This window comes from Caloenas nicobarica, chromosome 10, assembly GCF_036013445.1.
Source record: "Caloenas nicobarica isolate bCalNic1 chromosome 10, bCalNic1.hap1, whole genome shotgun sequence".
NCBI lineage: Eukaryota > Metazoa > Chordata > Aves > Columbiformes > Columbidae > Caloenas > Caloenas nicobarica.
Window position 1 is genome coordinate 15,991,030 of NC_088254.1, and position 27,727 is coordinate 16,018,756.

Here is a 27,727-nt window from a genome sequence, read left to right on the forward strand (position 1 = left end):
AGGGGTGACCTCATTAATGTTTATAAATATATAAAGGGTGGGTGTCACGAGGATGGAGCTAGGCTCTTCTCGGTGACAACCAACAGTAAGACAAGGGGTAATGGGTTCAAGCTGGAACACAAGAGGTTCCACTTAAATGTGAGAAGAAACTTCTTCTCAGTGAGGGTGACAGAGCACTGGAACGGGCTGCCCAGGGGGGTTGTGGATTCTCCTTCTCTGGAGACATTCAAAACCCGCCTGGACGCCTTCCTGTGTAACCTCACCTAAGTTTTCCTGCTCTGGCAGGGGGATTGGACTAGATGATCTTTTGAGGTCCCTTCCAATCCCTAACATTCTGTGATTCTGTGATTCTGTGATTCTGTGATATATGGAGGATTTAGACTGGTGACAGAGAACGAAAGTCTGCTTAGATCAGCGATAAGAGGAGAGAAGGATTATTAAACAATTTCAATGTGCCAAAATTGCAGCCAGCTTTATAGAGGATGAAGAGAGGAAGATCTCCCCATATCAGTGGCCAACTGTTCAAGGGCACAGGACAAGGTGAGCATCCTCTACGGATGGAGAGCACATCCCATAACATACACACCTGTGGGCATGCACACAACTTGCCGAGCTCTTCGCTGGCATTTTAAATTGCCTGTCCAAAATGAGGCAGATGGATGAAAGTTAGAAGGTGGTGGACATAACAGGGACAAGAGACAGACCAGTAAGTTTAAATGTTTACTCTGGGAAATTCTTGGAACTCACTTTAAGGGATGTTGTGGGAGAACACCTGGAAAAGCAATGCTCTGTGAAGGCCAAACTTATGTCACTTGAAGTAGTGGGAGGTCACACTCAACTAATCTGCTGGTGTTCCCTGAGGAGCTGACTGCCACTATATATACGGGAAATTCAGTGGATATAGTACACTGAGATTTTCAGCAAGGACCAACATCAGAGATGAAGGACTGGGGGTAGAAGCACTGGTGTAGGATTTAAAATAAGAGCCTGCATGGAAATCTGCCCTAGGAACATGAGACAGAAAGGAGCTGTTGCTAAAAGTGTTTCCAATTGGAAAGAGGTTGAAAGTGATGTGTTCTCAGTCAGTCCTAATAATCTGTGTTTTTCACAATGTCTGCTAATGATCCACAAGGAAACACTGGCAGCAGGAGCCAGAGTTGTTCCTGCTGTAACACCACGGGTGTGAGGGATTTTTCACCAGCGCTGACTGTGGCCCAAGTCCCAAATGTGCCCAATGCCTCTCCTGATTTGGGAGATGTTTGAGAGGAATCCCAAGTGAGAGAAAAGAACCAGAGACAGAAAGAGGACCTCTTTCACCCTCCTGCAATATTGTGAGCAGCACTGGGAATATACCCACACTGGAGGAGACATGGCATGGGGAGACAGCAATTTATGCAATGGAAACACAGCGCTATGTATGAAGAAAGGAGAAATGAAGCAAGCTGGACAGCACAGGAATCTTTTCCTTCATAGAACTCCTTCCAGAAATGAAGACGTGATTTTGAACAGCTCGGTAATTATTCTTTCCTTCATTATTTTTTAAATTTTGTCTGCTTTCTCTACAATTCCGGTTTCTAGTCCGGAGACCTTGGATGACTTGATGTGAGCTCTGTTTGCAGGAGAATTGCAGCCTGGCTTTGTAAATGCGAGAAGTCTGAGTGAAGTTTTGAACTTTGGGTGCTCATCTGCACTCTAATATTGATCTGGGTAGGTTTGCCCATTACATGCTTGAAAAATCTCTGCCCTGGGAAAAGGTTAAGGGACTTGATTTAAACTCTGATTGATAAAGAAAAGACATCAAGGTGACCTTTATAATACAAGCTGAATTTGGGGTCACTTTCCAAGCTCAGATTGCAATAACGCAACAGGATTTGCAGGCAGACTTATGGATTAGATTAGTGGAAATTGACATCTGATTTTTCCATGTTACCATCCAAATATCTGATGCTGGCCCCCCAGTCAAGACAATTTAAGGAAGCACCATATATACTCTTGTCCAAGACATTTTCCAATTAAATGAGACCCATCCAAGACTAGTGAGGAGAAAGAGCTAATGGCACATCAGACATCTTTCCACCATTATACCCCAGTCCGTGCTCTGCAGCATCACCCACATGCATTCATCTACAAATTGCTGTTACCAGCTTTGGGAGGTCCTTTTTATGCCTCTGCATCCTCAGCTAACTGCAAAACATTATTTCCCTTTCTCTTCTTTCTCAGCAGTCTTGCTCATTTTGGTTTTTTCCATTACCAGTATGTTCTTGCTGTAAAACTCCAGCATACACATTTAAATTTAGACTGTTAAGCCATATATGATATATATATAAAACATATATATAATCTTGGTTTTGTAGCTGAAGATTCTAGCAGGTTGCCTTCCCCGTGTGTCTTGAATACCAACTTAGCAATCATTCAGTCCTCACACATAGTTCAGTTAAAGCTGAGCGTGCACCTTTTCACCATCTGCAATTAATCACGTCTTTTGAGGCTACCAGCACTGTGGAATGTTTTCTCAAGTCTCACCAGGGCCCTTAAGAAGAATTAACTGGGTATTTTTCCCCTGGTGCAGACACTGATGTTTTGCCACAGGAGAAAACTGTAGGATATTTTTTTTTCCCCCTCTTGCATGTGGTTGAAGTTTGTGATGTTTTTGTGTGAAATTTCACCCCAACCATCTGGCTCATAATGGCAGGAGATATCACAGAGAGATGACAGACAGACAAATGGACAAATACGTGGTGTTTTATTACCTTGTGTTCTCCCTGTGCTGGGAGTGTAAGAGACAATAAACCAAGATGGATTCTTATTTATAAGCATCATAAAGGCAGGACAGGGGGGATACGATAAAGCAGTACCATCAGGGAAAGAAGGGCAGTTTCCTAGCAAGAGCATGTAGTTCCTTAAACAGTCCTGAAATCCTGATGATGAGACATTTCCAAAGCCTTGTCCAAGGAGAACTTTTCCCGGTTCACTTCTCGCTCCTCAAAGTGCTCTGTTTCTGCTAAGGAGAGGAAAGTGGTGTTGGCACAATGGAGCGTCCGCTCAGCCAGTGTCTGTGGAACGACTCAGACACCACCATGCAGCAGCTCTAGAGTCAATGCATGGCTGAGCTGCTGCCTTTCAGAGGTCCTCTTCTGCAGGATGGAGCCAGGGCTCCTGTCTCTTGTCTACAGCCACTTTGCTATTACCCTGCTCGTTTGTCAGCAGTGACGAGGACCTGAGAGGAAAGGTGGATTTGTCTTTGTGTGAAGCATCACAGGAGAACTAGTTCAACATCCATTGCATCCTACCTGTGACTGACTCTGATGTAGACCAAAGGAGTACAGGAAGCCCCAACTAAACACAGATCTGGATAACTAAATGAGGACCAGCTGCTATCCCCATCAGATTAGCTAATTCCTTTGTACAATCCATCCTTTTCTTTATTCCCCTCTGCATAGTTTATTGCCTCATAACAATTGCCGAAATCACCCAAACCACAGTAATTTTAGAGCTCAGCAGACAGAGCTGTCTCACATTACTTCTCCTTCAGGGGTTTCCTTCTACAGGAGAAGTTGGCAAGGTGAAAAAAGGGATGGGGCTGTGCAGACAGAAGAGGTAGGGAGAAAGCCAAAGAAACCTCAAGCAGAAAGAAAGACGGAGCAAGGTCCGTTTTGGGGTGTTAGGAAAACATGAGTCTGAGGGAACACCTCATCAAGCTGTAGACGTAAGCGCACCTCCTGTGTTGGTCCTGTGAGAAAGGGACTTGGAGGAGGTGGGAAGGAAGGGGAGAGATGGAAATTGGGCAAATTGGAGAGAAGCTTTCTAATGAAATCATAACTTGAACCTGAGATCTGTCTTTCAACACCTCATGTTTTCACTCCATATGGCCTCACTTCTGGAATTTTCTTGTTCCATGAGTTAAGCTGCATTAGCCACTCATTTAATGACCACCAAAGGAAGTTGTTGGTGGGAGAATGACTGTGCATGGGGTGAGAAAAGACACAGGTACCCAGAGATCCCAGAAGGAAAAAAAAAAAAAAAAAAAAAAAAAAGAAGGAAAAAAAAAAAAGCAGAAGATGCCATCTTTTGTCCAAAATTGTTCTTTTCCTTTGTGATGATGGTGAGGCTGGCAGCAATCAGAAGTATTTCCAACCTGCCTGGAGCTCTAACTGGAAAATGCAGAAGACCAGGCCATCTTACCAAATTTCCTGCTTTGAGTCAGTCCAGAAATTCTGTCACAACAGATTTTTCTGAAAGTATTTTCACATTTCCACATCTGGAGGGAACGGCGCTTCTTCTAAAAATACTGATTCATTTTGCACCCGATTTTGGAGCCAGTTCTTACTCTGTTCAGAGCGGGTTCTACACCAGGGACCACAGCTGTGGATCGGTGCTCAAACCACTTTCAAGCCATACCTCTTTCTTTAATGCCACCCTTCTGACAGTCATGTAGTCCCCATAATATATTCAGTATATCTGGATTTTTTTGGCATTTATGGTGGAAGCACATTAAGACCAGAAGCTGTTAGGAAGGCAACGACAGCAGTCTCACTAGGCAGAAACAGCAGACGCCTGTGGCTGGATCCCTCAAACCAGAAACTGAACAACGTTGAAACAGTCACATCAAAACCCCCTAAATCCTCAAAAGTGCAAGGAAAAGCTTAACCCTGTGACCTGAACCCGGTGCTGCGGTATCTACCTGGATATGCAAGCAAACTGCAGCGTGGCTCTGAGACTGACTGCTGGGACTGCGACGGGACCAGCAGGACCTGGCTGTTGAAACCAGAAAGGGCAATAGATTGACCATGGGATGTCTGTCGGTCAGAGACATACCCCACTGTGGGCATAAGTACTAGCAGGGCTGAGCTCTCCTCTTATCTGCTGGAGGTTAGACTAGGTGCTAGCAGCAGTGATGCATGACACACTTTCGTGTCTGCCTGTCACTCTGGGCGGGGGTTGCAGTTTAATCAAGGCTGTTGCAGAGATGAGGGATTTTTTTTGGTGCTGGTCCCAAATTAAGGAGTGAGAGGAAGACCTAGCTCAGGGATGAGGTTTGGGAGAAAGTCTCAAGTTGTGGCATGAGCCAATTAACCCAGCCCTGAGTGACACCCTCCTGCTGGGACGTCTCAGGGGTGCCAAAACCCAGAAGACAGCAAAAGCAAAAGCTCAGGCTGAGTTTACCGAGAGCAAACTCCTTTCTGCAAAGGACCTGGCAGCTCTTTCCTGGCCTTGCAGCAGCTCAGCATGATTCACACACGGCCAAGGAAGGGCTGCCTGTGCCAGGTACTGGAGTCGGTCCCCATTTCTCTGCAGCGGAGCTTTGACTGGGGAAATGTGAGGCTCAAAGCCTGAAAAGCAGACGCTGCTGGGATTCTGGCCCTGCTGGAGGAGGCAAAATTACCTTGCAGACTGGGGGAGCCAATAGCCAAGAGCCTCTGAGCCCTCAGGAGCAGCAGGTAAGCCTCTGTGTTCCTGCTGGGAGATGGTCTCAAAGCTGCGAGGCTGCTGCTGAGACCCTGGTCGTTTCCAGCTTTCTTGTGATTATCCATCTCGGCAATAAGATGCTGTTAAGTGTCTGATTACTGCATTGTTAAAGCCTTAAGCCTGAAATCTGACTACTGCGTGGTCTCTCAAGGGGCAGCCAATCCTCCTCTGTCCCTCCAACAGTAATTCCCCCCTTCCCTCGGAAAAATAATAAAAAAGAAAGACAAGTGATATCTGTCTGCAGCAGTGCTTTCCAATCAAGTGAAAACTAGCTGGAAAATCAAATCAGCCGGTAAGTTCCCGCAAAACGCAATTCTGTCTCTTTAAAATCTCCCCTTCTGAAGGGATGAACTGAACTGCAATAGCTGCTGATGTAAAACAAACCATTATTCCTCCTATCTCTTCTCCAAGCCCCCTCCCTGCAGACGCACGAGTCTGAGGGAGGCAGATGCTCTCTGAAGACTATTTTCCTCCGTTAAATAAATTCACTTTCAAATAATGTGTAATTAAATGTGTGGTATTGAATTAATGTTTTATTCCGAGTGCTTTGGCAGCAGGGGACCTGCAGGGGCCTGGCTGGTGGAAAGAAAACACATTCACCGGAAAGACTCCCTTTCCCTCTCTTTCCCTTTTCCTCCCACCTTGCCAAGAATCCCAGTCCCTGTTCCTGAGAACTGCTGAAGTGTACCAGTGTGTCGGTGAGGAGGATGCTTTGTGTAAGGTTGCTTTTATGATACGTTGCCATGGGGCTCTTGGGCATTTCACCCAATGCAAAGATGTCTACAGCCCACTCCGGTCCCTCCTTTCTGTCTCCTGCTGGGCTTAGTCTTCTTCCTCAGGACAGCCCAGCTGTGTAGTTAACCCTCATATACAAAAGGGAGAGCCCAAGCCTTCTCTCGGGGTGTGAAGTTGTTGCTGGATGCCTAAGGAGACAGACTGCTGAAGCTGGAGAAGCAGTTTGGCTCTGCAGCCTCGTGTCAGACAGAAATTATTTGAGAGGGTGCGGGAGATTATGGGAATCATTGCTCCATATTGAAGTCTTTTGTCTGGAGTGTTTATAAGGTTTTGGTTCCATCAGCAGTGTTTTCTGTTCCCCTGGGAGCCAGCTAAGGAGGAGTTTGTGTGTATAGAGGTATAGGTGGGCACCTTCTTGGTTCATGGAAAGGTCGTGTTGGTACAATGAGCTCTTGCTTGAGTAATTTCATTAAGTCATAAACGTGCAGAAAGAGAATGCTATCTTAAATGCGAGAGCCTGCTGCTGTGCAAGGCCCAGATATGCTGGAGGCTTCATTTCCTTGTTGCTCTGGTCATTGGCAAACATTTGCTGGGGGTGATGCTCTTGCTGTAGCTCCTCTGCTTTGGGATCTCCCCAGGGTAGTTGTGCTTCCGCTGGACTCTGCAGTGTTGTGCATCCCAGCTGAGACTGCTCAGCACCCAGTAGACATCTATTTCTCTTTGTATTGCTCTCTTCATAAAATAATTACTAAGTGATTTATACTCAGATTTATGGGACTGAAGTGGATGAGGAAAGCTTGAAATAATGCTTTTATAGGAGGTTTAAGCTGTGATGGAAGTTTATGCTTAAAAAGTGTTTGTGGGGTGGTGCCAAGCACGTTCTAATATTATTTTTCACATTTTTTTTCATGAAGAAAATGAGCGTTTGCTTTGGTTTGGGTTTAAACTTCGCAAGTATGTCACATCAGGTGATGTCACCTGCTTCCAAATGGTTTTCAGCATGATGTGGTGAGGGAGTCTGGCAGGCTCTGGGCTTATATCTGCTGAGTTGTTGGTTTAAAGGATGATTGTGCTTTGCCTTTCTATCAGCTCCTTTACACACACACATACACTCACTTTACACTCACTTTTAGCTCCGAGTGTGTTGTACAGGTGAAGTGCTGTTGCTGTGTGGCTGATACCGGAGCTGGTGCTGCAGCGGAGATGCAGCAGCTCCAGTTACGGCAGCTCAGCAGGTGCTAATCCAGTTGCTCCACACCACTAATCAAATCACTCTGTGGAGCTTGAGGGCTGTTTTGCAGAAATGTGGCTCTCCCTTGAATCATGGCTGGCTGGCGTTATGTTGTGAGTGAAAGGCAGCCCTTTGGGTCAGGGCTTCCTCTCCACTTGCTATTGCAACTGATGATGTCCTAATTGCTGGAGGTATGCTTGGGAATGCTGGATGTAAGATATTTTCAAAGCATCAGAGATCTGGGTTGTAGAGTTTGCTCTTCCATTCTCCTGTTTTCATGAGCTTGATTACACTGAATTTCAGCTCCTAGTGCAGACTGGTATTCCTGGATAATTTTTTCTAGCCCAGATTGTCCAGGTAAATGCATCAAGGCTCACTGTTTGTTAGCAAGGTCCATTTAGTAGCATGTAGTGTGTTAGCCCCTGATCTGCTGGGTCAGCTGGGCAGTAACACCTCCTTCTCATCCAGGACCTGCACTCATGCCTTGTGGCTGCTCCCAAGGAATGAAGGAAACGGTAAGAAAATGCAAAGAACTGCAGAAGCATAAAGTAGTTTTCTTTTAAGGTCTTTATGAAGGAGTATGATCACGACTGTTCGATAACGTAATATATAGTCAGGCACCAGGAGCTGCCTGGAAGCAAGTCGCCAGCATCTTGGTAAGGTACAAGAGATGAAAAACAGTCTGAAGAGAGGCTGTGGAACTAAATAACTTATATTGGTTTGCTAGAGACCAAAAAGCCTGAAAAGGGATGCAAAGAGGGGTAATACAGTAAAAGGGAGAGCATCCTTTGCATTTGCGGTTGTTTCCATCAAGACCAAAGGAGAGATGGATGGAAGATGTGAAAGTCTCTCTCTATTTTTGCCGTGTGGACAAACACAAATGGCTATTAGAGATGTCATGCAGAATTAGTAAGATTGAAATACTGCTCAAAAAAATGAAGAAAAAGGTCTGAGTGACGTGGTCTTGTCCACAGGGCCTGCAAAGAAGGGGGTGGAAAGGACCTTGGTGCACCTATGTATTGGAGCCCAGGTGGCTCAGCCAAAGACTCTGCCGCCTCTGCCAAGTTCCTGGAGATCCAGATATGCTTTACATAAACCTCCGTGATTCGGGGTCTTTTTGAAAGGACTGTCAGAACTGCTTGGTGCTTATAATCATGAATCTTTTGAAGCCGAGTCCTTGAAGGGTGCCTTGACGGAGGAACTTGGCAAAGAACCAGCGTCTGGGCACGGCGCCGAGCTGCCGAAGCGTGTATCCAGGCCTTTTTCCAGAGGTGGCTCATGTCAGAGCTGGGAGAGAAGCCACCAGAAGTGGAGGGTACCTACTCGGAGTCCATATGGAGATAAGAAACTGCCTGGTTTTGTCTTCATTTTTTAAAATTACGTGGGACTGATTCTCCCTTTGTTTACATGTGTTTCACAGCAGTCTACCATTGAAATCAATATCCTTCATTGACTTTGATAGATTTGCACCGGGCCAAGAGGGAGATGCAGACTCTGTGCAGTTAGCCTATGCCTTATCTTCTCTCACTATGAGACAAATCTGTGAGGGAATGACTTATCAGCCCTCCAGCGGCCAGGCTTTTTGATCTGGTCCTACCTGATCTGCATGCTTTGCTCTGATCAGGTACATTGGGTAACTCATCTACACATTTCGTTGACATCCAACTTGCTATTGACTACCTGACATGAAAGGCACTCTGTTTGGTAGTTACATGTCTTAATGACAAGATTTCCAGTGTAAACTGTAAACTTTGTTTATTTTATTTTAATTGTCGTAGAGCAGTGAAGCTAGGCAGAGTTTATTAATAAGAATTATTTTAGCAGAGTCAAGAAAAAAGTGAATGAATCATGTTGACTAACTGAGAACTTTGTTACCTTTTTGTGGACAACTTATGTACAAAGAAAAAAGAAACAATTCTTTGGCGTAAATTAGTTGCAGCAAATGACTCAGCCGCTACTGAAAAGTGTCATTGTTCCTATCACTTATAAAGTGCTGTTGATGCAAATGAGGCTTTAGAAGCTTATAAAAATCAAGTCCATTATGACAAAGAAGCCAGGATCAGACTCAAATCTAAAAGAAGTCAATTTTAAAATAGGAATTGAAAAGCAAGAGGGGCAATAAATAGAGAAGAAGAGAGAAGAAATGCCACGAAATGCCAAAGGTAAGGGAAGGAGGAGCTGGTGATGTAGAGGTGCAGGGAAGGACCTACCTCTCGGGAAAAGAGGGCCACATGTGTGGAGAAGAAGAAGAAACTGATGGAAATGAATATTGGCTAGATGAGAAGGCTGCTGATTAAGAGCGTGGCAAAAGTAAAAGGAGAAATTTCCATAGGTTTGCTCTGTTTCTTCATTGAGCTACATGTTGTTCATGAATTAAGAGTCCGAGGACAGGAAACTCACTAAAAATACAGCAACCAGACAGACTGCTGTTCAGGAGTTTGAAAGAAGGAGATGTAAGGAATTAATTTCAGACTGGCGTAAATGATCCAGCTTAATAAGTAGTTTTGCTGTAACTACAGTACTGGCACTGCTTGTGGTTTACTCTGTTTGGAGTTTGATTTACCCATTTACCTCCCACTGTAGTCGTCTGTGTCCAAACACTATCATGTGCATCCAGGTTTCAAGAGCATTATCAAACCATGGTTTTAAGGATGCTGCCTGTGATGGGAATGTGAAATGCAGAATTTGCAGTGGCACTGAACCCATCTCTTCCTCATCTGGCCCCCAGGACTGATTTGGAAATGAGACAATAACTGGAAAATTAGATTCATGAAATGTACCCATAGAACTTTGCAATTTCTACTCATGTGATTGAAATGTGGTGGTTATTAGAAAAAAGGTGTTTTCATCGCACACAGTCTTTTACCAGCTTTATGTGGTCTACCTGGGATTTGGAGGTTGAGTCAGAGTCTTTTTGCTTTGACTTTGTCACAAGCAAGAGAGATTCTGCAATACGAGCATAAAAGATGGGTGAAGAGTCATTGTATCAGTGATTTATGTGAAAAAGCTCTGTCTTTTCCAGGCTTTATCCCAGGGGCCAGTGCAAAAGTGACCCATCAGGACATGGTAGATTGATATACGAGAAAAGCAGAATTCATCTTGTTCCCTCTTCTTCTTCCCCCATGTCCCATGACTGTGCTGGGTTCGCAGGGTTAGCAAACTAGAGTATGTTTGTGCGGAGAAGAGGAGCAGACATGACTAAGGGACGCATGGGAGCAAATATGAGAAGGAAGAAGTTGCTGGTTTTAGACAGCCACTTTTCTGACTGAGTGCACTTTAGGCACAGATCAAGTCAGCCTTCCTGCAGAAGGTTCAGAGGAGGATAGGTAAGATCCCATCACAGATCCAAAGCCGCAACCCTTCCGCCTTGGCTTTTCCAGAGAAAAGGAAAGATTTCTGCTCTGGAGTCAATTTGTAAAGGTGAGTGCAGTGTCCCAGACTTACCCTCTTGCTAATGCTCTTGCTCACCCACGTGCTATCATCATTGAACTGAAGTCTTGGGGCAATTCCAACCAGCTGCAGGTGAAGTGTTTTCTGATGTAGTTCATGTGCTATTCAGACAAACAGTTAAGGCAAAGCCTTGAAACACCTTCTCCATGTGTTAAATCTTGATGGACAAGAAGGAAGGTGGGGGATCTGCCTGACTCTCCTCCTGTGTCATGCAGCAACATAGTAATCCCCAAACAAGGACAGCAAGATGTTTCATTTAAAACTAGAATTACTTCAGCGTTATGCACTCACATCCTTCCTGCAGATACAGCACGGCCTTGAATGAGTTCCCGTCATGCTGTCAAGTCTGCTTATTTTCCTGTCGGGTCTTGCTGTGGCTCCTGCATAGATTCTTCTTTTGAATTGTCTTGTTGGCTTGTTTTTATAAGTTAATGGTACAGGGGAGAGAGAAAAAAAAGAGTGGTACTTACGGGAAGACTATTTGCGCACACCTTGTCTGCAACACAGCCGAGACAGATTAGCACACGACCGCCTGCCTAAAACAAATAAACACCAGCTGTTTATCAGGCAGGGCTCAGCTTTCTGCAGGAGGAGGTAAGCAGATTTATGCAGATGAACCTCCCAGGTGCCCTTGCAGTGCAGCATCTTTTGTGGCCACTCGGCCTTGCTTATGAGTTACAGCCACGACAGACGAGCAGAGAGATGCAAGGTTAGCACAATAACACAGTATTCGCACAGTGCCAGGGCTGTTTGTCATTGCTTCATGTTTAAAGCCCATATTTAATAGTAATGTAGAATTAATCATGGTGCTGATCTCACTGTGAATGGAAGAATTTGCTGTAAACTTACAGTATTTTAAGCCTATAGCATGTGAAAAAGCAATTTATCATAATTCGCTTATTATTCCATTTGTGCCCGAAATATGAAGCAAAATTTATGGCCACTCGAGGTTGAGAAAAAATTGTGATCAGCAAAAGTACAAGTGCTTTTCTGACTTTTCATTAAGATTGTCCAGTTGCTGTCAAACTGCTTAACTTCATGAGCCTTTCTTTTTTTTTATAACCATCCAAGTTTACTTTCAATCTGGCAGTGCTACCTCAAAAGGACTGCTCCTCTCTCAATTCAACTCCATTTGCTACAACATCTCCTTAAATTCTTCACATAAATTTTCCCTGAAGCTTCTCAGGTGACCCAAACAACTTTCTGCGAAATCTGGTCTTGAAGACAGATGGGATATTATTTTGATAATGTAGATGTAATTACACAGTCTGGATGCTGGCTCTCAGAAACGGCTGATAATTTATTAAGATGTTGTTGGGAGGAAAAATTGAGAGCTGAAAATTTTGGACAAGACCCTGGGGAGTTCAGAAAGAGAGGTTTGCTTCAGTTCTCATCAGAAGTGTAAATAATGCCAAATAGCATCACTAGTTATTCTGAGACGGTTTCCTTTTTAACTCACGTGAAATGGGGCAATCGTATTGCAATTGCTACATTTCTGTTGGGATTCTGAGTTTTTTTAAGTGTCCTTGGGCTCCTCTTAATACAAGATCATATCCCTGCAGCTTTCTTGACTGCTGCTGTTCAGGAGACCAAGAATGCAAATACACAGTTTGTCAATACAGCAAATCCTAGGTACGGTGGTGATGAGTGCTGCAGAAAAGCTTGCCAAGAGAAAGAAGTAAAAACCCCTTTTCCTCTGTTAAGTAAATTGTTGCCACTTGAGCTTTTCTTAGATTAAGACTTTCCTCACCCAAATGTATCACTTAACATTTCAACACATAGTATTTCAGATTTCTCAAGGTGCTCCTTAAACACTCAACTAAACCAGGTGGAGAAGGCGGAGTCCACATGTGATTTGTTCTCCCTGGCTGTCACTGCAGATCTAAAACCAAAGTAATTTTGGATGTGCCTACCATCCTGTACCTTAATGTTACTAATATTATTAATATTGGTAACTAACAGTTTTCAGTCTATTGAACAATTAATGGAAAGGTCAATGAGAATTCTCTATAGAGGCATCATTCATTACAAGGCCCATTGCTTATGCAATCTTGCAGCATCCATCTTCCCAAACAAGGAGAAGGGCCAGAGATGGCAGCTCCTTAAACCTGCTTGTGAGCTCCTAATTAAAAAGTTTAACTGTATGAAAGCCTTTTCGATGTTAGTCTTCCAATCCATTGGCTTTTTGATGCATTAAGTGGTACCTATGTTGCTGTGGGGCATATGCTCCCTTGGGTTGAGGCAGGTGCCTACTCAGGCACCGGGGTGGTAGGAGCTGGTGGCAGATTGTGATGCTTCCCTGCAGCCAGTTTGAAACCTGGTGTTGGTCACCTCCACCTTCTACACCTGCAGTGCCCCACAGGAAACCTGAGCTGAGGGGTACCTACCTGTACAGCTCTCATGGAAAACGGAAGAGATGGAAAAGACTCAAAAGCAGTTGAGTCTGTGAGCAAACAGGTGCAGGGCCAAGTTATGAACACCTCAGGGTAGGAGTGGAAAGACGACACTGTTCCATTTAATGCGTCTGCTTGAGGAGACCTCTAATGCACCAGCTTTTGCTCACCAAGCATTGGAGAAGACTGTGTGGCTCTCACAGCCCTGCCATGACCATCAGGCTGAAGCTGGAGATGGTCTGCACTACCACAGTTCTCAACCAGTAAGCTCTAATGAATGGCAGTTTAGGGAGATGAAGTTTGGGGTACCGTGCCTCCAGACAATGCTGTATGGGCACTGTGATGCCAGAAAGGTGCTTAGAGTTTTGGCAGAAAGTACTTGTTGTCCTAGTGTCATCCTCAAAAGACAGTGTGGAGACCTCCAAGCTCTTCCAGTAACGAGTGACATTTAATCATGACCCAGCGTTTGTGGAGATCCCACTAGTCACTTAATCTGCCCTTCTAGATGCCTAGTCCCTCAGTAGATCTAGCCCTTATGAATGGCCCTGTTAGCTGAGCAGATGCATCTTCATAGTCCTCTGTACCTTTGTTAAATTAATAGCTATTGCTCTTTTGATTCTACCTGAAACCTCGGTTGCTATTCTCTGTCAGTCCACACCATTCTAAATGTCAGTGGAAAGGATCATTGAAACTAATGGGCTGAGTTTGTCTGTTGTGCCAGTGACTTTATCCTGGGATGACCTTGTTTCTGAGGGAACCGTTGCACAAGAGATGGCTGCAGGGTCAGAGTCTCGCTGTAGGGCAGCACTTGGCACTTCCACCCAGCTCCTGCTGCTGCCCTGAGGTGCATGGGGGTCAGTGGTCCTCTTCCCCTTAGGTACGCTTCAGCTTGCCAAGGCGCAGCCTCAAAAATCTGCCCTAGTTTGGGTTTAAACTGATCCTGACTGAACTGCAGAACTCAACAGGACCTTCTAATCTCACCTGGCCTGGCATCAGAAGTATGTGACCTTTGCTACGCCTCGCAGGAGATTAATTATTTCCAGGAACATTCCAAAGAGATTCAGGTCTTTGTAGCAGATTTTGCCCCAAAGGTTCCTGTCCCTGAGGACAAGCTTGCTGTGAGCTTGTAGAGAAAGCTGTGCTAAATTTCGAGTGCTTTCCTTGCAGATGTTTTGTGTGAGACTAGCTCCATCCCAGAGATGGCTACATTCCGTGGGTGGGTAAAAGGATCTTTGTAGATACTTTTGCAAAGCAATTTCAGATCCTTTGCAGCTTGCTAGAAAATTGAATTAGTTGTTTTCCATTCCCTGAATTAACCCTGATTCATTCTTCCTTCAACCCTCTTCCTCCCCTCCCTCCAACAGATGTCCAGCATATTAAGAGGAGAGACATCGTTTTGAAGAGGGAGCTGGGAGAAGGTGCCTTTGGGAAGGTGTTCTTGGCCGAGTGTTACAACCTCAGCCCCACCAATGACAAAATGCTGGTGGCAGTGAAGGTAAATCCCAAGGGTGAATGTCAGAGATTAGGGCAGGGGCTGGACAAGCCTGCGTGGGAAAGGGAAGCAGGGGAGGGCTGGGGGCCAGGGACGGACATTTATCTGATGCCGGAGATTGTGGTAAATCCACTTAGTCACACAAAGTTTCAGTGTTTTGCTTCAAGGTCATCTATTCTCACTCATGCCAAAGCTTCTCTTCCTGCTGATGCAGCCAGGAGACAGATGGGGAGTAGAAGCTGGTCGGAAAGCTGGAAGCTCCCACGCAGCTGCAGTGCGGTGTCCACCTTCCCTCCGCGAGGAACCAGGGCCCTTCTCTTTCTGGATTTTATCTCTTTGTGCAACATGCAGAAGCTGCAAATGGAGGAAAAAAAAAAAAAAGGCCTCGGCAAAAGTGAGCACTTAAAAGCTAAGCACGACAAACCAATTTGCTAGGATCAATTTGCTGCAAGATGGGCAGAACAACACAGCTTGGCTCCATTCAGCTCCTCTTTCTTAGCCACGGATTGCTCCTGTTTTTGGTGATTTTGAGCAAACACCAGTTCAGCTTGGCTTGTGCTGTGCTGTTTGCGTCCTTGTGAGGGTCCTCACGCGAGCTGTGCCCCACCGGTGTGGGCAGAGGAGACCACTCAGCACAGAAACGTGCTCTGCTCTCGAGTGGCACTGCTTGGCAGACACACACAGGCTAATCCCTGAAAGTTAATTGGTGCCTCCTAACTCCTTGGAAGATGATCTACATTTGAATGAATGCTCTACAGGGAAAAAGGTTCCAGCACTCTCTCCAGGATGCTGGAGGCATCCAGTTACTTGAGAGTTGTTATAATCATTGGCAGTTCAAGCCTTTTTTAAGCTCATTTGTCCCTTCATGCTCTGGCTGTGAACTGCAAGATTGTACCTTTCACCTCTGAGACTGGTTAAAGATGAGGTAGCACAGTTACTCATATGATTAATTGCCTGATTATATGGCTGGTCCCTGCCTGTCAGCATCAGCCATCCCTTATGTGATCCTGTGTCTCAAGTCTCTACTGATTTTCATTTGCATGTAGGCAGAAACAGCATCTGAACTTGTTTCTGTTAATTGCTACTATGAGCTTACATCTCCAGAGTGCCTTTCATCCTGCAAGATCACACAGTTCCAGCTTTGGAACAGGGCCTTGAAATCTGGCTTCTTGCCAGCTCGGGGAGGGGGAGGGAGGGAAAAAAAAATCCCTCTAATTTGGACCACATTATAAGTCTTAGGGGAAAAAAAAAAAGTAAAGAAAAGAAAGTGGCTTTACATACTAAGTTAAGATTCGACTGCATTTTCTGAAGATCTCACGCTCCCGACAGAGGCTGAGAGCTGCCTCCCTGGGCAGGAGAAGGACACGCTGGTCAGGACAGCTGAGTCCACAGCCCAGAGCCTGCCTCTGCTCTCAGGGACCCCTCCCAAGGCCAAAGAAAGTGGCTGTCTTACTCACTCGGTTACATGGACTGAGATTTTCAGCAGATCTAAAGGTTGCAACCCCTCAAACACGCTGAGCTTTGATGTGATGGTATGGACAAGCTTCCTGTTTTATTCAGCCTGCTTCTAAAAACATCCCAAGAAATGCACAAAAACTATATTCAGTGAAAAGTGTTGAGGTTACAAAGTCAAGTACTAGAAATGCTGGAGGGGCTCGTGTTCAGGAGATGTCCTCTGAACATGTATTTTTCATTTCTCTTTGGACTGCTTCCTCGTGATGATCACTCCTGTGTCTGAGAGCTCCCTAGATGTGAATGTACCTGTTCTCAGCCTCCCAGCAAAGTGCTAGGGTTGTGTCATCCCCATTTTGCAGAGGGCAGATGGATAAGCAGAGAAATGGAGTCAAAAGGATCCACTTAGGTGAAGGATGGAGTTACTGACCTGCCTTTCCAGCCCCACGGACAGCAGGTACCAGATCCACATGCAGCCCCGCTGCTGCAGTACAGACACGGCACTTGTGCGGAGCTGGCCCCGATGCCACCTGAGAGGAGGTATCCCAGGTAATATTGGATCAACTGACAATTTGTGACAATGACTGCAACCTGCAGATGCTGAGTGACTTGCTGGATGTCACTTAGGAACTGTGTGATGAAGGCACAAACACAATCCACCCCAAACCTTCCCAGGGGACGCATTTCAGTGGTTTTGGTGAGAGATCCCTTCTCTTCCTCCAGTTCTGGTCTTCTTTCCTTGTTCTACCACTTCCAGCTCTTGTTTCCCTCATTTCTAAATGCGTTGCTGTGCAACCTTAGTAATGTGGAGGGTTTTTATTAGTTTGTTTGGTTTTTGTGTGTGATATTTACAAACGTACAGTCCTAACACCTTGTAGAAATGATTGTGTGCAAAGGAGAGGAAACTTAGAACTCACTGCAGCTTGAGATATCACACGCGACCACAGGAAAAAGAGGGAGAAAAGAGGGATGGGGGAGGCAACAATTTTCCTGGGGAAAAATAGGGTAACATCAACATTATGAAGATATTAAATGCCTAAAAGTAATTGGGTACCTGAGATAAGGATGGGTGCTTTGCCATCTGCACAGTGTAACTAACATCCATCTAAATATCTCTAGTCAAGCTACTCCAGAGGACATAGAATTAAAATAAAATTATGCCATATGACTAGCAGTTTGCGAGCAGAAGAAGGAGATGAGGCTAAGGCTCATCATCCTAAGGCTTGGGTAGAAACCTTGCAGCATATCTGCTCCAAGGGGAACAGCAGCTACTTGCGAGGACTCACTACACGGTGTGTGGCGTCGCACCCAGCAGTGCCATGGACCAGCCCGAGGTGCATTAAATGTGATTGTAACAAGTTTCCTTGAATCCTTTTCAACTCCCATTAGGCGGTGTGTTTAAAGCCAGAGCTGGTATTAAAGAGACGTGGCATATGGAGGATGGGAGAACATAACTGAGACCCAGCAACTCAAAACCAGAATTGCCTCTTCATTTCCTTAAATATTTGCAAAGACCGTGCTGATTCTTATGGCCATCCCATCTTGTCAGATGTTCTGGACTTCAACTTTTTTACTCAGTGCTCGTGGAAGAGCCCTCCTTTGATACCCCGAGATGACAACATGCTGCTTTCAAACTAGGTCTCCGATGCAACTGCACGATAATGCACGAATGAGTGGCCTCCAACCCTGGGGAACCCACTGCGATCACCAGCTGCAACCACAGCAACGTCTTCATAGCAAACATGCTGCAATATCAGGCTGGTACCCACAGCCTGGAGCCAGCAAACAAAGTGGTGTGCTCAAATGTGGAAGATAAGATATTCTCATAAGGGGTACCGATTTCAGCATCAGTCTGCCAGGGGAGTGTTATAAACAGCAGGGAATAAAAACATGATTTTAAAAATTATGAGAAAAGACTTGACAGTGTCCTTCTTCAGAGGCAGTTTGAAAAATCCACACAATAACTGCACAGCCAGGCAAATCCATCTTCTGAATAAAGGCAGTGTAGTCAGCTATTTCAAAATAAAAGACAGATAGCAAGGACTGGCTGGCTCAGGAATTTAATAATAATGAGATATGAAGCCATTCACTCCTAGGTCACCAGTACAAATCCTGCCCAAGCTGGGAATAATTGGAAGCTATTACCCTCTGAAGCACGTTTGCTGCTGCCTGGGAAATGAGTTGGGGAACCCGCTGGGCCAGCAACTACCCAAACAAAATGCTGAGATGGTGTCACCAGCACCTACCACCGCCCTCCCAGTACAACCGGACCACTGGCAGCAATTCCTCTCCCCTCCCTTCCCCGTCAGCTCCTCTGCAATGCTGCAACCCATTTGTTCTGGCTTTGTCCCTACCTGAGCCCACCCTGTGTGTATCTGTGCCCCTTCTTTCAGGCACTGAAAGACCCCACCTTGGCAGCCCGCAAGGATTTCCAGAGGGAGGCAGAGCTCCTCACCAACCTGCAGCACGAGCACATCGTCAAGTTTTACGGTGTGTGTGGTGACGGTGACCCGCTCATCATGGTCTTCGAGTACATGAAGCACGGGGACCTGAACAAGTTCCTGAGGTAGGTGCAAAGGAGGGTACGGGAGATGCTGTCCAGCTGCTCCACAGCCTCGGCGTGGCTCGTTATAGATCTGAGGTGCACCAGTGACACCACTGCCATGTGGATGCTGGTGGGCTGGGTAACGGGAACAGCTTGTAGGAGGTGATGGCCCTCGCCAGATTTGGTACTTTATTAGCCACACCTTGAATACCGTGCTCAGTTTTGGGCCCCTCACGACAAGAAGGACATTGAGGTGCTGGAGAGAGTTCAGAGAAGGGAAAAAAAGCTGGTGAGGGGCTGGAGTACAAGTCCGATGAGGAGCGGCTGAGGGACTTTGGGGGGTTTAGCCTGGAGAAAAGGAGGCTGAGGGGAGACCTTTTCTCTCTGTACAACTACTCAAATGGATGTTCTGGCATGGAGGATGTCGGTCTCTTCTCCCAACTAGCAAGTGATAGGATGAGAGGTGATGGCCTCAAGTTGCACCAGGAGAGGTTTAGATTGGACATTAGGAAAAATTTCCTCACAGAAAGGGTTGTCTATCATTGGAACAGGCTGCCCAGGGAAGTGGTTGAGTCGCCATCCCTGGAGGTGTTTAAAAGATGTATAGCTGAGTTTCTTAGGGACATGGTTTAGTGCCAGAGTTAGGTTAATGGTTGGACTTGATGATCTCGAGAGTCTCTTCCAATGAAAATGATGCTATGATTTCTTCTCCCACCCCAGCAAGTTTGAAGCTGCAGGAAGTGTGGCTGCAACCTCTCTATGCACTGTGAAGGTAGAAGGACATGAAGCCACAGCTGTCAGCAGCTCCAAGTCCCATCCACCCAGCAAAGCCATGCCCTGCTGAAGCAGGAAAGCCACTAGCCATTAGTCCCCATGTCACCCAGCTCCTGCTTCAATAGCACCAGAACCAAAATATTCCTTTTAGAAACTTGCTGGAATCTTTGATATGATTGGTATCCCAGGTATTTCCTGATCTCTAGTTCTCATTCCTGTTATCAGAAAAGAGCTCAGAAATGTTGGAGGGGCCTCAGGCAGTACCTGTGGAGTCCACCCCCGGTCCTCGTTACCTAAGCCTCATCAGACAGAGATGCTGACTGAGGTACAAAATAGCCTAACCCGGGGCATCATGCTACTCAAGAAGCTAGGCAAGGCCCAGCGAAGTGCCGTAATTGCCTTCCCTGCCTCTAGAGAGATGCTAATTGCTGGAGCCACCACTTCCCAGTGATCATTCAACCATTTCATCAGCATGAGGCAGATCATTTGTGTGCCCCGAATCCGCCAGCAGTGAGGGGCAGGGAGCAACTGTGGGAGGATGTTTGTGGTGCTGTTCTCCCACAATATAGAAATTATGCTCTGAAACCTGCATGCAAGTGGAGTGGTACTTACCTCTTGAAATAATGAGTAGTTTTATTTCCCAGTATTTAGAAAATTGGACCCTTGGTATTTTCCTGTTTTGACTGCTAAGTGTGAACATGATTGCAGCAGGAACAAGAAGCTTGAGCACAGCAGGTATAGGTGTGGGGTTGGGATGTGCTGAGTGATTATTTTTCCACCATCACAGTCAGTTTTTGACCAGTAAACACAGGTCCTTCCTTGAGGTTTTCATTTCTAAGCAATCACCTACACCAGAAGGGGGAAGGACCCCAAAGGTTTCTGCTTCCTAGTTTGGGCACAGTTGTGGGTAGATGGAATATGATTTTATAGCTCAGTCCCTGTCTTGGGCTCTGACATACTTGACAAGGTAGGACAAGTGAAGGCTGATGCTACACTGGGTTTGAATTGTTCCTCAGACCCATGTTTAGGGGCGAGCAGCCTTGGTTACTCTGAGACCCCCTCTCTTGTGGTACCCTGTCTTGCAATGGCCCAGTAACCTCCCAACAGAAACAGACTGAACTCTGCCTTCAGGTATGAAACCCTGCACTGGGCTGAAACTGTGGTTTTGTGCAGATGCAGTGTTAGGACAGTGTCTCAGCCTTGTGACTGGAGGAAGACAGTCTAAAAAAGAGCATGAGAGACCACATTTTTGATGTACTTCACAAGGAGGAGCAGAAAATTGACCCATTTTTTTTCCTGGCAGAACAACCGACCTTGTTCTCCTTAGAGCAGGTTGACAGCACAGCTGAGGCACAGCCTCCCTCCCTGCTCTAATTGACCTCCCAAACAGTATTGTCCAAACCAGGCTCTCCTGCTGTCTCAGAGGGATGTCTCATGCCCACTGCCAGTGCCTTGTGTAATTGCTTCACACAACAGCATGGTCCTAAGGCTGATACCATGCTGAAGCCATGCACCCCTCCTCCCACATGTCCCAACCCTGCCCTGGGACATGTCTGAGAAATGTTCATGCCCTGGGAGGCCAGGGCCCATACCGGTGTCGCTGGAGAAGCTTGTTGTTATGTTATCTTTGGCCTTTATGAAGGAAAATAAATTTTCCAGATGTGTCATCCCTGGGATTGCAGCCTCGCATCTTCCAGCTGCATTTAGCTGCCAGCTTTTCCTTCTCATGCAGCTATGGAGTGAGCAGCTATGAGCTCCCTTCTCTGCATGCCGGTGTGTTACAGGCAGTGAAATCCCTTTGTGCCCCAAAGAAAGATGGGCTTTGGGACAAAGGAGCTTATACCCAGCAAACAGGAACTCAAAATGCATAAGGGAGTACATGGAAAGAGAAACTTGGGCTTTTTGTGCCAGCTCAGCTATCTCCTGGTGGGAAACTTTAGGGGACAAGGACTGCAAGGGGATCAGAGAGGGTCAGTGGTGCAGGAGTGCCTGGCATCCCTCAGCAAGTACCAGTTTTTATTGTGGCACAAGTCACCCAGTCCACAGCAGGAGATGGTTGTTCCCAGGCACTGGAGTCTGCAAGAGACACTCAAATAGACTTTTCCCAGTTTAACTGCAGAAATTGAAAAAGCAGTAAAATAGAAGAGTCTCACTTTAGACCCAGTTTCCTAGAGAAAAGCACAGTCAATAAATTCCCTGAAGTGTTGTTAGACCTTTGTGGGCTTCCCAGGAAAAAAAAAAAAAAAAAGAGAGAATTTTACTAGTCCATAAAATTAGCTGGTGTGGCAAGGGGAAAGCACTAGGATCAATGCCGACCAGCTGGTGGCATGTATTGGGATGGCTCTACACACCTCCCAAGGTCCCTGCATGTAAGACCATTGCAGGTTGTGTGGGTGGCAAAGCTGGGTGCTCCCCAGCACATGGACCCACTGCTCGGGGGTCTGCAGGAACCACCTTCTCCTCTCTGCTCACTGAATATCTCCATTGCTTCTTCTCTTTCCTTCTCTCAGTGGATTTCTAGCTTTTGTCTTCTGTCTGTGGTAGCAGCAAATTTGAAGTAGGGATGTTTGCATGTTGCCATTACAGACCCTCTTTGCAGTCTATAGTGAGTTGTTGCCATTTGCTGTTAACTCAGAAAGGCAATAGATTTTGTTAAAAAAGTTGCATGGTTCTGATGTTTTTGTGTCAATTCTTCCAGCAGAGCAGCCCCACAGTCAGACTGTCTTGGGACAGAGAGAGGCATTTCAGCACAGGAAGCCAGGGAGGTGATTTTCTTCCTCATGTTGACAAAAGCCTCCATCACTCTGTTATAGAAAAAACCCCCAACAGTTCTGTAACAGGGAACCCACCCAGACCTATGGCCTTTCTGTAAAGCTGAATTAAACTTATTTCTCCAAGACGAGATGGCCAGACCCTTCTCATATTCCCTGGAGGTTCCTTGACACAACTTAATGTACTAGTATCCCTCCTGTTAATCTCATAAATGTATCAATACTTCTTTCTTCTGAACTATAACCATGTGGGATGGAGGGAGGTGTATGTATTATATAGGACATACCGAGATGTGTCCTATATAGTAGGATGTACAAAGAGCCACTCAAATAAAGGTGTTGGCTGACCATTTTTTAAACATTACCTGTTCCTTTACAGAAGTTTCTTTGGAGGCCCTTATTGTATTTTAAGAAGGTGGTAGTGATGACATAGTAATATATCCTTCATTTCTCACATAGGAGTGTTTACCTTTGTGACAACAGGCATCAGCTGCAGCTAAATATGGTGTAACTGCAAGGCATGACGGGTACAAACTGTCCAGCACAGTTTTAGAAGGTATTGTTTGTCCTGCTTTGCTGTTTTTAGCTAACCTGCTTCACCTGCCGTTGACATCTGTTGTCACCACCTGGTAATTTCCTGGGGTAAACCCATCTGTGGGCTATTTAAATAAGACATCAAGCAGTCATTTCTGCATACACTCTTCTGCAGCTCCTCCTTGCCCTCAACAGTTCTTCCAGTGTTCTGCTGCCCCCACCATGCCCATGAACCCCCGAAATTCCCTCAGCAGCCCCAGCCCTGCCAGCTCATCCCACTTTCACCGCAGCATCACCCACTCGTGGCTCCCAAAAAACACTCCTGGGTCCTCAGCACTCATTTCCAGAGTTCCTCTCCTCTTCCAGCTGCCCTTTCTACCAGGAGGGGACCTTCAGAGCCATGGTCCCAGTGGTAGGGGAGCAGGAGGTAGCCGAAAACAAGGGCATTTGAAAAAACTTTTGAGCCCCAAAAGCCTGGATGCTAATCCCTTGGTGCACCCCCAAGCAATCAGGGAACAGAGACAAAGGAGGGAAACAGTCTGGATCTTGTGGGTTGTTCAGTCCCATATCAAGAAGGAGGGAAAGCTCTGTATGTGCAATTTCAATTTTCTGGCTCTCCGTGGGGTTACTGCTGATGACAGGGGTGAAATGCCAAGAATCATTTCAAAGAGAACAGTATGAAAGCCTTGGAGGAAATGCTGTACTGTATTTTAGTCACAAGGAGGAAGGTCACAGCAAAATCTCATGCTTTTCCCTAAATATGAGAGCTTTTGTTATTCAACCTTCACACAGGCTACCACAGGGTGAGCTCTACCAGGGGAAGAGACATCACAGAGGGAGCAAGGTAAAGACAGGCTTGGTACACAGCGAGGGAGGGGACTAAAAAGAGGACAGGACAGGAACAAGACTGACCTTCAGTCCTGCATTTACAATGCACTTGGTTCAGCAAAATATTTCCTTTTGCTGCCTAGGATGTTCTCTGTATCTGCCGATATCCAGGTCTAACATCTGCACCTCTGCTTGTGTTACCTCTGGAATAGCTTAGGCTATAAAAGGTATTTTCCAGGGATGAAGCTGCGGATGGTCTTCTGAAACCTTTCCTGTGATCTGTGTCTGTATTGGTGTTGATCAGGGGGAGGTTGTTGGGTGATATGGTGTTTGAAGATAGAGGCTTTTGGGGATTAATAAGGAGACTAGGTAGCAAGTATATGAATGGCTGTGGAAGAAAAGGGGGTGATATCTCTACCTCTGGGAAGGTTGCCAAGGTGTAAGAATCAACTGGAGCAAACGTAAATATCTGAAGGCTAATCTGTTTTGCATAGGTCTTGGCAGAGAAGAATGTCCATGTTGCATCAAACCAATGGTTCCTCTGCCCTGGTAGTCTGTCTCTTCTATGGCCGTAAGAGTTTTCTTGCAGTGGAGTAAGGATAGGAGAAGGATGTATGTCACCCGCTCACCCACCAAATGTTCCCTTAACCTCCTGTTCTCTTAAGCTTTTCCTTTTTTCTTTCCACTGGATCTGTGTGTACATCCTCACAGTGAGGGTTAGTCCCCACCCCAGCAGGAACAGTGTGGGATCCCTATCTCCTCTCCTGGTCACTTTTGAGACCCAACTCTATGCTTTTTGCTTCTTCCTCCCTATAGGGCACATGGCCCAGATGCTATGATCCTCGTGGATGGGCAGCCTCGACAAGCCAAAGGGGAGCTAGGGCTATCCCAGATGCTCCACATCGCCAGCCAGATCGCCTCTGGAATGGTGTACCTTGCCTCCCAGCACTTTGTCCATAGAGACCTGGCCACCAGGAACTGCTTGGTCGGAGCCAACCTGCTGGTGAAGATTGGAGACTTTGGGATGTCAAGAGATGTCTACAGCACTGATTACTACAGGGTAAGGCAGCTCCAGCAGCAGTCGGATGCTCAGAGCAAAGGGAGACTAGGAAATGTTACAGTAAATCAGGTTTTGGAGCTCTTGGGCTCAATTGCTTGATTATTCCCTCTTTGAAATGTGCACAGAAGTCAATCAGGCATCCCTGAAACACTGTCCTCATTCCTTTTCAGTCCTGGGCATGCTTGTAGTTCAGACATCCATGCAGATCCCTACACAGCAATCTGTGATACCCCAACCCACAGTCACATGCTTTGGGATGCCTCTGGAGTCATCCTATTCTTACTTCTTTCCTATTTTTTCTCCCTCTTTTTTGAAGACATTGATAAAGGTAATCCAAAGACGTGACAAAGACTACAGGCTGTGACCTCTGTTGTTAGATTAAAGAAACTTAATACAGGGAGTTAGAGAAAAGGCAGCTGAAAGACTGACTGATAAGTGCATAAAATATGGAAGAGAAAATAATAGGCAATTTAGGTTCGACCTTAAAATACTTTTTTGCAGCAAGGTCATCATTTAGGCAATGGAATAATTTGCCAGAGGTAGGTTGCTGAGGGCCAGTCATTAAAGAAGTTCAGGAAGCAACTAGATAAAAATGCCTGGGTTTAGTGCAGAGGCTAATCCTGCACTTATCCCTGGGGACGGACTCAATGAATCAGGAATTCCTTTCTAGGCATTTCGTCTGTGATTTGTGTTCGCACTGTCCCCTTGTCTCGCACACTCCCTTTGTACCTGTCTGCACTGCCCGATCTGCCTGGGACGGTGATCTCCCTGCGGGGACAGCGTGGTCCTCACCCTTCCTCAGTTCCAGGAGAAGCTGTGATGTGCAAAGTGTTGGAAGCACACTGGAGCAGGCATTTGTCACTGGGCCACCCATCAGCAGGGAAGGGCTTTTCAGGCTGACGAGCAGTGCTTTCTAGCTTGATGCTTGAACTAAGGCTGGTTTATTTCTGGTTACAACATGGATGTTTGACTTTGAGGATGATTTCTAGCAGTAACCCAAAAAAAGAGTTGACTTATGGTCTTGATCTGATTGGGAAGATTTTCTTTATGTGATAGGCAGTTGTCAAGTGGAGTTACTGTGTTGGGGAGGAGGAAAAATATGATCAGATTTCTGCTGAGCCATATCATGTCTTCCAGCCCAGGACATTGGCTTATCACTAAGTTTAATTACCAGTGGGGGAACCAATCTTCACTGTGCAGCACAAAAACCTATGTTGGGAAAAGGTCTCAGTGCAGTTACCGGGCAGTGATGAGGGAAGAGAGGTGGCTAAGGTACCATCACTGCTGAAACTTCAGGAAGGAGCGAGTGGGAAAGAGAAGAGCCCAGGGGAGGACGAGAAGCAACCCATGTGATTTCTCACGTTCTTGCCTGCCTCCTTTCCTTCAGTTGTGTTAGACCTACCCCAACCTCCGTCAGTGACACACCAGCCGAGCTTGTGTTCCTGCAGTGCCGAGAGCTCTGTGCAATGGGAGAATTTGCTGCTAATGACGTGTGAAGGCTGGGAGGGACCCCAAAAAGTGAGAGCTGAAATGATCTGCATAGGCCAGTTCACTGTTCGGGGAAATTTTGTCTTCTCTGTGGTGGTGTCTTGTAGACCTCGTTGTGTCTGTGCAAAATGCTTTGCTAAGGATTGCTCCGTGCTGTCTCATGCAGTGTCATAAGGATTTTTAGTGGACTTTTCTCTGCTAACACAAATTGCTGTGCATGACCAAAGCAATAACTACTTATCACTTGTTTACCAGAGCAAGAGCTGAGCTTCAGACCGGCACAGCCTTTTGCGTTCAGTCGATTTTCCTTTTTCTGCTTTCACTGACTTTTGGTACTTTTAAAACTCTTGATCAGTCAGTCCATGCTCTGCATGCATGGAGACCTTTTCTCTGTTACAGTCCAAATAAGGGCCCTATATTTACATTGGTGGCATGAGGAGTAGAGGGTTTATGTGACTTGCCCAAGGCCAAAGCAGGGTTCAGTCGCAGAGCTGGGAAGCCCATCCAGGCCATATATTCCCCTCAGCAAAGAGCAGAAGTCCAGGGCCCAAGTGCCCTTCATCCCTTCTCCAACTACAGCCCAACCACACTCCTCCCAGCATATGAGAAGAACCCAAATATGTTTATTTCTCAGTCTCCTCCTCTAATCGCTATCTTGGGGGACATGTTTACCAGGAGAGCACATGGACCTGATCTCATTCACCCTTCTGCTGTGCTCACGGTTATGTGACAGTCTCTGTCCTCCCGCATCCACCACTATCTTGTACCTGTCCTCTCCCTCTGCCATTGCACAGCACCACTGCATTCATCCTCTGCAGGAACTAATACAAGCCTTGCTGTCTCTGGACTGAGAAATCTATTTGATTTCTGTGTGGCAGCCTGCACTTCTAAGTTCCCTGTGAACAAGAGTAGACAACCCTTTGAACAGAAACCTGCTTGTGACACTAATGAAGCCACATGGGGCTCCTGTGAACTGACTGTATTAGACTTGACTTTAACTCTGGTAAGCAGCAGCATTCACTTTCTTCTGCAAACATAGGTAAGAAAAACAAATTAGCTTTACAACAGTTGTGCATTTGTGTTCTGTCTTCCTCGCAATTTCAGTTCCTAACATGCCTTGCATGAAAACTGGCTCTTTAAGGCTCCTGAGATAATCCCTTCTAGTTGACAGACCCATCACAAAATCCACCAAGATACCCCAAGTGAGGGCTTGTGAATGGATACAGATAGAGAGCAAATGAGCCCAAGTGTGAAAACCAAAATGCTCCTGGGTCTCACCTATAGAAGGTGGAGATGTGGCTGAAGGGCTGAACTGTGAAACTCTTTTGTGCTGTTCCTGGTCACATCTCCAACCTACCTGGTAAAATTCCTGAGTCTGATTCTCAGTGTTTGTGCACAGCAGCTCTCCGCTCTCAACAGCTGGCCATTCCCAGCAGTAGGACTCTGAGCAAAGTTCTCTTTCAGATAATTTCTAGAAAATATTTATTGGTGTGTCCAAGTTGCAGCCC

At 46.0% G+C, this 27,727-nt stretch overlaps 1 protein-coding gene across 5 annotated transcripts in view; it reads left to right on the forward strand.

The window, feature by feature from the left end:
* Positions 1-27,727, forward strand: part of NTRK3 (neurotrophic receptor tyrosine kinase 3) — a 212,321-nt gene that overhangs the window by 156,257 nt on the left and 28,337 nt on the right. For all 5 annotated transcript variants that reach the window (XM_065641444.1, XM_065641445.1, XM_065641443.1 and 2 more), the window contains 3 exons: positions 14,640-14,770; positions 18,613-18,785; positions 24,488-24,731. In XM_065641444.1, coding sequence (XP_065497516.1) covers positions 14,640-14,770; positions 18,613-18,785; positions 24,488-24,731 — 548 coding nt within the window. The remainder of the gene's footprint in view (positions 1-14,639; positions 14,771-18,612; positions 18,786-24,487; positions 24,732-27,727) is intronic.